Raw genomic sequence first — 9,719 nt, forward strand, 5'->3', positions numbered from 1 at the left:
GGTTCCACCAAAATAAATAAATAAATGAATAAAGAGAGGATCATTAAAGAATTATTCAGCAAGAAGATGATATGACCAGGATGTGCTACTGCCCCTTCTCCATTTTTCCACCCTGGGGGGTCAAACCCAAGGCCTCATGATATGCCAGATAAGTACTCCCCCACTGAGCTATGCCCCCAACTCAGAGATGTGTTTCTGAACTTGTTCCACACTGGAAACAGTTTAGAGCTGTGCTGCTTAAGGCGGACTCTGTGGACCAGTGCTTCTCTGTGAGTTGTCACTGGTCCACAACAAGGTTATTTACAGAAATGAAGAGCAGACGCTTCGAAATGCTTACAACAGCAGCTCCACAAAACTGCAGTAGCCATGCTTGCGATCGATGAGCTCATCTTACTGAACAGAAGTGGGACCAAGCTTGTATGTTGTCAGCTCATGTGGGGAATTGGACGTGGCTCAGGTAACATACCAGTCATGGGGAGCCGGACAACACATCAGTGTGAGATGGACTTGGAAAAAAGGGGAAGGAACCTTGGTTAGACCGTGTGAGAAGCTCTGGTCTAGAGATCACGCCAGGGGGACAGGATTAGAAGCAGGGATCCCCAGGAGAAAGCTGTTGATAGGCAGTGGTCCAGAGGAAATGTGTATTCAAGCAGTGACAGTAAATCTGGAAAGATGAGATCAGAATCAACAGTATTAAAGAGGTCAAATAAACAGAACTTGGTACCTTCAGGATGTGAGGGGTGGGGAGAATCAAGAATAGCTCTTGGGATTTAAGAACTCTTACTTACTTTGAAAATAATGGACGATATAAAATAGCAGCACGTAAGAGCTTCACGAAAGTCAAAATCCACAAAAAGACTCTAAACTCACAGATTCAAAGACTAAACCACTTTCTCTGAGTGCCTTTGAATCAGCATAATGGCAAATTAATGAAATACAGAAAACTAAGTACCCCAGTGGTTAACACCGTGTACCACTGAGAATTCAGATTGTGAAGAAAGAAAACATAACCCACAGCAAGTCGACAGTCTCCCCCTGAAGTGAAATCATGCGCTCAGGAGCCACATCTATCTTAGAAAGGACCAGCTGGAGCCTCAGAACCCCCAAGCCTATTAGAAAAAAAGAGGACCCTCAAGGGACCTGTTCATCTCCTGTCTCAGCTGTACACAACACAAAGCCTCTTTCCTCCAATTTGTGCAGATGTTAAAGCAGATCTTACCCCACATGGAAGACTGGTAAAAAGACTGTTGGGGAAAACAGGGTAGAATTAAATCAATGACCCTAATCTCCAAAGTTGCTGCTTTCGCATGTGCTTGGGTTCACACAGCAACCCACAGAATAGGAATTAACCTACAAGAACAGTGGGCAGCCACCAACTAGAAGATGAGGCCCAGCAAACCCATCCTACAGCATTCCAAAGCTGGGAAGGGAGGCTGCTCCCCGACTCCATGGCTCCATGAGGGGTGGGGTTCTCCTGCTCCAGAGGAGGCACCATCCCTTTCCCATGTGAAAGTACAGCTGGGGTCAGTCAAAGACATGCCTAAAGGCTTCGCAAGCCAGAAAATGATAGCCAAGTGCATGGCTTCCCTCTAGAACGCTGCCTGACTGCCCTGAAGTTGTGACCCTTTACCATGCCTAGACCTCAGTGACCAGCAGTCTTGAATTTCACTAGCAAATAGAAAGAGGAAGCTGAGTCAATGTCACCAATCTCCCAGAATTTTAAGAAACAGTATTATTTTATATTTTCGTGCTTTTGTTGTTTTATCCTTCAAAGTCTTCTCCTCAATTATAGTCTCTTGCTGGGCAATTCTTTCAACTCCTTCATCATACCCCCTTGCAAAAATCCTTGGTTTGAAAACTGAGAAAAAAAAAATACACCTCATTACAGTTTTGCAATTCTGTGATATGATACATTCCAAAGGCTCAAGCTGTGAACAGGATTGCTAAATTGTATGATCATTTATTAACAAAAATAATAGCATTTATTGAACACTCACCATATGCCAGGCACATGTATGTCATCTCACTAAGTCTTTATAACAAGCCTATGAGGCAGGTGCTGTTATCTCCATTTGACAGATAAGGAACGTGTGGCACAGAGATGAGTATCTTGCACAAGATCCACAGCCAAAGAACAGCAGCAGCAGTGTCTGTACTCAGGACTAAAGAACCTACATTTGCAGCCATTAAAATGTTTCACCACATAGGAAAGAATTAGATTTAAAAACACACTACCAAGCTGGGTGTGATGGTACACACCTGTAATCCCAGCTACTCGGAGGTTGAAGCAAGAGAATTACAAGTTCAAGCCCAGCCTGGCCAACTTAGTGGGACCCATTTCACATGTCTTTTTTTCTTTTTTTTCCTTGTACTGAGTATTGATCTCAAGACCTTCCACTTGCCAGGCAGGCATTTATGCCACTGAGCTATCAACCCAGCCCAGTGAAACCCATTTCAAAATAAAAAATGACTGGAGATGGCTGGCCAAATAGCTCAGAGGATTAAAGCACCTGCAAGCAGGCGCAGGGGTTGGGGTTCAATCCCAGAGGCCTGCCGTGGTGGCCCCGCCCCCCAGGACATGCTGAGATGGCAATTGAGACGGGGTGGTGGTGCTCACCTTAATCTCAGCTCTTGGGAGGCTGTAACCAGGCATATCACTATGAGTCCAATCTAGTAGTGAGACCCTGAACACCCTGTAGACCCTTCCCTAAAAATAAAAAAATAAAAAGACTGAAGCTATAGCTCAGTGCAAAGGTTCTGGGTTCAGTCTCCAAAACCACAACCCCCGCCCCCCCCCACACACTACAAGTAATGCAACAAAGAAAATGTCTCTCAAGGAACATTGCTTTCATACATTAATTGCACTGCTTTTTGTTTTGGTTTGCAGTACTGTGGACTGAACCCCAGCAGGGCCTTTGAACTGAGCAATATCCCCAGCCCATTTTCAATATTTTTACTTTGAGACAGGGTCTCACTGGGTTGCTAAATTGCCCAGACTGGACCTGAACTCACTATCCTCCTGCCCCCAGCTCTCAGAGTGCTGAGATTATACCTGTGTGCCACCACACGGGGAGTGTGGTGCTCTGTTGTCTTTTATTAGACTGATCCCAAATCTGTAAATAGTCACCAAGGGGAGACTGGTCTGCTGGCCCATGCATCTTATGAGAGGAAGGCAGAAACCCCTACATTTTAAAATTTTGGGGGGCTGGGGAGATAGCTCAGTAAAATAAGTGCTTGCCTGGCAAGCACAAGGGCTTGAGTTCAATCCCCAGTTCTGCCAAAAAATAAAATAAAATACAATTCTGGGTTTTTGCCATCTTCTACTACCTTGAATATGAATAAGAAGATAAAATTGATCTTTTATTAGCCAAGTATTTGGATTTGAGAAATAGGAGAGATGGATGCAGGGTTAACACCAAATCTTGTTTCATCCAAATAACCAAAGGAACTCAGATCAATTCTAGACCATGCTTCTAATTTAGTCTGAACCAAAAGAACTATTCAGAACAGTCAGGGCAAGAAGCCCACACAGGGTCCCTTGTAGGATGGATTTAGTTTCTTGATCAATCAGGTAAACCAGGATGCTGGACCACAGCCCTGATCTTGCTACTCTTTCTACCCCAACTTCCTCTTCCTGTTACAAAGAAGGTTCTGGGACCAAGCCAGAGCCCAATAAACCTGTCCAGAGGGAGGCCAGTGGTCTGCACCCTTTGATGTCAGCACACTCCTAGTGACCAAATGTTTTCCATCAGGTATCAGGTCCTGTGGCTTTAAATCCCAAACCAGCGCTCACTTCTGTGATCCCCCAGTGGGTCTTAGAGATGGACCTTATCGACAACTCAGTAACTGACATTCATCTGAAGGGACAGACCAAATCCCAAAAGGTCCAGTCTTCACAACTCTCCAAGTATTCATCACAGTGTCTCTCTTCGCAAATCTGAAAAAGTCTACCAACCTGCTTATTAAAACAAGCTTACCCGCTTTAACTTCAGGATTATAGGTTTCTTGACAAAAATGCTCTTATAAATACACCCGAAGTTCTATTATCATCTAATTACAAGGTCTATACAGCTCTATAATAATGTATGTGTTCTAGAAGAAAACAAAGTTACAATGACTTTTGTATCTATTGCAGAAACAAGACAACCTTCCATAAGGGATTAAAAAAATAAAGATCCTAGAATCCCTTTATGCAATGTTCTTCACGTCTCCAGTGGAGGTGAGCAGAGCCAGCAAAATGCAGGCAGAACATATATGGTCATCCCCAGACTTTCTTACTATATAAAGGAGAAATTAATAAAAGAAGAAGAAGAAAAAAAAAAAAAAAGAAATACCACATAGCATTTTCTTTCCCCACCATAATTTTTCAATTTTCTTTAGAGAAATGCCAGCCAACAGCTAATTAGAAACATATCCTTTGTTATCCCAATGGGAAGAAGTACACAAATGGTTTTTAAAAACACATGTTAATGAGAACTTAAAAAAATATAATCTGGAACCTTGGTTTCCCTTCAGTGTAAAACAAAATTCCCCTCTTTAAGACTATTTCTATTGTTGGTGAAACAACATGGAAAGAATCCAGCAACAAAATGTGTTCACCCGTCCATCATGCTCAACTGGGGGCAGGCTAGGTTTATCGACAACTCAGTAAGGCTAGGTTTATGGTGAAATTAGTACCAAAAATTCAAATTTCTATGAACCCGGAATTTAAGTAACAGAGACAAAAACTCAGTTACAGAAGAGCAATTCATTTTATATCTCTTTGTTTTCAAGGGGGAAAAAATAATTCCTTTCAAAGTGACTACACAGCTTTTGTGATTTTCAACAGTATGTTTTCCATAAGAAAACCAGCTGGAGTCTTTTTACCTGGTATATAGTGCCACGAATAAGAATGTTTCTGAGATCAAATCCTGAGCTGCCTATTCACCAACACAGAGAGCCAGAAATCACCTGCTTGAAAAGTGGTTTGCTTTTAGAGAATACCTAAACTATCAGGTATGAGTCTGAGCAAAAAAGAAATTTGCAGGGGGGTGGGGTGGGGGGCCTGAGGATGTCCTGGATTGTGTCCCAAGCACCATAACAATTGTTTTCATTACAATAAAATTTTAAGATGCAAATACACTGAGGTTTAGGCACAGCATTCTGGGCTGTGTTTTGAAATGACAGCCTGCCTGGTGTCAACCAGATGCTCATCTTGGTGGAATTAGCAGCAAGCGAGGGGCACAGAACGCTTTTTTTTCATGCAAAAAGTCTGGTCAGAGAAAAGAAAATCAGGCATGGCCTAATGTCATGTCAAATGTGCTCCTTTTTAAGAAAAACTCTTAAATCTTTCCCCAAAACCTCAGTTTGCTCCAAGCTTTTAACTTTCCAGCAATTTTATTTCTCCTTCTGTAAGAAACACAGTAACATTCTACAACTCACTGTATATTTTCAAAAGCTAGAAATCATTTGCATTGCTCAATAAGGACATGATTTTGAACAGATTTTTGCCTACAACAGAAACCGGCCACCATGATGAAAATATTTTTTGATAAATCACTTTTTGAACATTATTTCTCCCCAGAAGGATCATAAAAACTACCAAGAGAAACAAAGGATTCCCATATTTTGAAGCAAAAAGTACTAACCATGCATATTCGTGGCTTATCAAGCATATAAATGAACTACAGCATGCGCAAGATAACCTACAAAGTGGTTAAGATGCGAAGTCTTTAAAAAAATGCAAACTCTTGCCTCTGTGTGGTTAGTGAACCCATTTTTTAAATGTTAAATTTACAAACTGTATTTGTTAAACTATATTTCATACCTTAAATCTCAATTCCATACCTTACACTGCTTTGGGATGATTTACTTGAGACATCTGGGGTCACAGTATAAGTTTTTTGCTCTCACTAAATCTAAATCATGCCTCTCAAAGATTCCGTACACATAAAAGAAACACATGGCATGTGTTACCAGTCCTCCCTAGAGGAACCTAAACGCCAGCAGAGTAGCCTTTCTCCTGTCCACCAATAAACTGAGATTCCCTTCCAAAAGGAAAGGGGTTGGACTCACATGTTGCATTAGCCACAAACTAATTAAGCAAAGGGCTCCAAAACTTTCTGTTAGTATTCATTACCAAGCGTTCTAAATTTGTTTTGTTGAAACAGATGTCTTCAGCCAACAGATACACACACACACACACACACACACACACTTCAGCAGCAAATTAAATTGGGAGGAATGAAGTTGAGAGGGAAGTATGAATTTCCCCCCAAATGTCTTTTTCCAGTCAGTCTACACCTATGGGATCAGTTCTGCATTTAATTTGAAGTATGTCAGCACAACAGTGGCCCACCACGAAACTAAGGGATCTACAAGGACAGGGCTGTTCCTGGGCCTGGGAGGATAGCGGACAGCCAGACAATGAAAAGCTCTCCCGAGGCCACTAATTCAGCCCGGGGGCTGGACAGGGGGCGACAGAAACAAGAAGGAGAAAGGAGCTTCTTTCTCACCCAAAGCCACGGTCAGCAGCTGCCTCCCTGGGACAGGGTGGCCTAACCTCGGACTCAGCTTCTAGGTCCCTAGTTACAGAAGAGGGGGCCCCAGGAAAGCAAATTTTCTCTCGGAAAGAAAGGAAACTTCCTGGTTTGGGCATTATGGGTAGGGGGCTAGCAGCCTCCCCCACCCATTACAGGTATCCAACTGGGAGTCAAGTGGTCGAGGAAGAGGCCCCTTCCTGCACCTCTGCTGGTTAAGGGGGTGACCATAGAGTTGGGACCCCAGAGCACAACCACCCTTTTTCGCGAGGCTCCCAACATATGAGGACAAGAGGCTCTTAGGGCCACAGTTTAAGCCCGGAATCCGGACTGCCGGATGGGGGACAGGGGGGACAAGGGGCGTCAAACTTTCCAGAGCGGGCGCAGCCTGGCACTGCACCTAGGAGTTGCCGCAGCGCCCCAATCCGGCGGGGTCCTGGAAAGGGGGTTCGTGCGCGCAGGGGGAGGGGGGCTGCCAAGATGGAGAAGGAGGACGGAGGGATAACAGGGTTAGGGGTGGCGAAGACTCGGCTCCCAAGAGGGGCTCACGAGGCCAGGGGCGCGACAGGCCCGCGCCGCTCACCTTCCTGTGCTTCTCCTTGTAGGGCAGCGCCAGCCACGGCATGTCCCGCACGAAGTCCTGCCACTGCCGCTGGTCCTGGTCCGAGGACACGAAGACGATCTCCAGGCGTCGCCGCGGCTCGGGCTCCGCGGCCGCCCCGGCCCCCGGCCCCGGCCCAGCCCCGGCCCCCGGCCCGGCCGCCGTGTCCCCCCGCAGGCGGCAGTAGAAGGCGGCCAGGCTGGCGCTGAGCTGCGCGCAGGGGGCGCTCAGGCTGCAGCCGAAGTAGAGCCCGAGCAGCGAGATGCCGCGGGCGCCCAGCGAGTGCACGTCCACTTCTTCGCCGCTGCCCGTCACTAGCTTCTCTCCCAGCAGCTCCTCTAGGAAGCCCGACATCCTGGCCCACCGCAGCCCCGGCACGCGGGCTGGCTGGCGGGCAGGCGGCTGCTACCCGGTTCTCTCGGTCAGCTCGGCGGGAGGAAGCGGCGGCGGCGGCAGCAGCTGGGAGCGGGCGAGAGCACAGCCCCGCCCTCCCGCTCGCCCCGCCCCCGCCCCGCCCTCGCCGGCCCCCGTGGCCCCCAGTGGCTCCGGGGCCGGGCAGTGTGTGCCCTGGCGCTGGCTGACGGTGCGTATCCAGACTGAGAAACCTGACCCGAAACCCTTGCAGTGACCAGATGCCCAGGTCTAAGCGTAGGCAGAAAGGTCCACAGAGCTGGCGCTTTCTGAGGTTTCAGACCGTGAGGAACTACACGACTGCCCCCATTTTCTCACTCCTCTCCAATCATCAGACTTCTCCACCCCACCCCCAGTCTTGTACCCCTTGTTGTTCCTTTTCCTCTATTCTCCCACGAAGCCTATCCATTAGGCCACTTGGAAACTCACTGATTTTGGCATTATGGGTGGAGGCTAGCTCTGACCTCTTTTAAAGTTAATAGGGTTTAGTGTCTTCACCATACAGTAATCAGGTTATCAGGCTGGGTCCTGATCAGCAGTTCTCACTGTGCAGTTCTGTGCTTTGCGCTTCTTCTCTTTCTTGTATTGTACAGCTGCTGATGGGGTGATAGACACAGGAGGTGATTCATTTGTACTTGTGGGTTACTGTGTGGGATTTCAGCCCACAGGTTCATCTCAACCATCCCCCAACAGCCAATGGGTCTCCCAGCTCTGCAAACGAATGCAGCCGAAGCTTGGTGCATCTGTAAAGCAATGCTGACAACTTTCTTGATTTGGCTCCATTGACTGCGTCAAATGTATTGAAGCTGAGAAATTTTCTAAGACACTAATTTATTTATTTAACCAGCTTTCAAGAAGCTCCAGATGCAGAGGGATAACCTTTATTAAACAGGCATGGTCTCTAGCAAGTCCTCCTGTATCCTCACCACGTCTACCCACGCACTTAACAAAAATGGATACCATGCCCACCTACCAAAAACATCTGTGTTGAAGGGCCGGACAGATAGCTCAGCGGACTAAAGTTCGTGCTTCGGCAGAGCCCAGAGGCTGGGGTGGATTGAGACTAGGCCTGGTGACACGCGCCTGTAATACCAGCACTTGGGAGGCTGAACACAGGAAGATCACTACGAGTCCGATCTACATAGTGAGACTCTGTACACCCTGTAGACCATTCATTAAAAAAAAAAAAAAAATCTGTATTGAGCCGGCATGGTGCATCCCTGCAATCTAAGGACTCAAGAGGCTGAGGCAGGAGGATCATCTTGAATATGAGGCCAGCCTGCACTGCATAGTGAGTTCAAGGACAGCCTGGGCCTACAAAGAAGCAAGACCCTGTCTCAACCCTCCTCAAAGACCTCTGTGTGTCTATCAGCTCAGCTACCCCAACCCAGTGACAGAACAGGCACACACACACACACACACACACACACACACACACCCCACACTCAACCCAGTTCCACTGCTTTGGAAGTTATTCTTGGGCACCTACTGCCACCTAATGGAATGAATGAAAAAGTAAGTGGTCTACCAGAGAGTCCAAGGAATGAAAAGCGAGAGATGCTGACAAGACCAAACAACAAACTTTTGTTATTTATACAGGATACCTGTGAGCATGCACACACATAGACCAGTTAAGCCTCAGAATATAACTTCAACTTCAAGCTTTTGGTACACATATAAATTTCCATGCCCTAAGGTTGTCGATTTGTCTAGAGTAGGACAAGAAATTGTGTAAATTTTCAGCTCAGTGAAAGGTTGTCACATAAACATGTGAAAGAGGTAGAGCGGGAGGCCAAAAGTGGACTGGCAAATTCTACAAAGATACACGTTTTTCTTAGTAACCACCTAATAGTGCTTACTTCATACATAGAATCATTTGATTGTGGGTTGTCCTTAACCTGGCAAGAATCCTACAGCGAATTTCATGTTAATTCTCAGGAGAGTGTCATGTTTTATTTTGGCCACTGCACAGACAATCTATAACACAGAGAAGCATCACTTTTTAGTGAGAACATTTTAAGCTTATTAAGTTTTTGGGATTTTTAAAAATCCCCTAAATGGGTTAAAATGTATTATTTTCTCATCCAGATCATCCTTGACATACCCCTGGATGTGGGTTATATAGGATTGAAAGCATATTAGATGGATAAATTTCTACACTTCGACACTTTCAAATGAACATTAAAGAA

At 45.9% G+C, this 9,719-nt stretch overlaps 1 protein-coding gene across 1 annotated transcript in view; it reads right to left on the reverse strand.

The window, feature by feature from the left end:
• Positions 1 to 7,590, reverse strand: part of Nxn (nucleoredoxin) — a 158,001-nt gene extending 150,411 nt beyond the window's left edge. The window contains exon 1 of the mRNA XM_004635361.2: positions 7,102 to 7,590. Coding sequence (XP_004635418.1) covers positions 7,102 to 7,473 — 372 coding nt within the window. The 5' untranslated portion in view covers positions 7,474 to 7,590. The remainder of the gene's footprint in view (positions 1 to 7,101) is intronic.
• Positions 7,591 to 9,719: the final 2,129 nt, after the last annotated feature.

Source organism: Octodon degus, unplaced genomic scaffold (genome assembly GCF_000260255.1).
Source record: "Octodon degus isolate 3935 unplaced genomic scaffold, OctDeg1.0 scaffold00072, whole genome shotgun sequence".
Lineage (NCBI taxonomy): Eukaryota > Metazoa > Chordata > Mammalia > Rodentia > Octodontidae > Octodon > Octodon degus.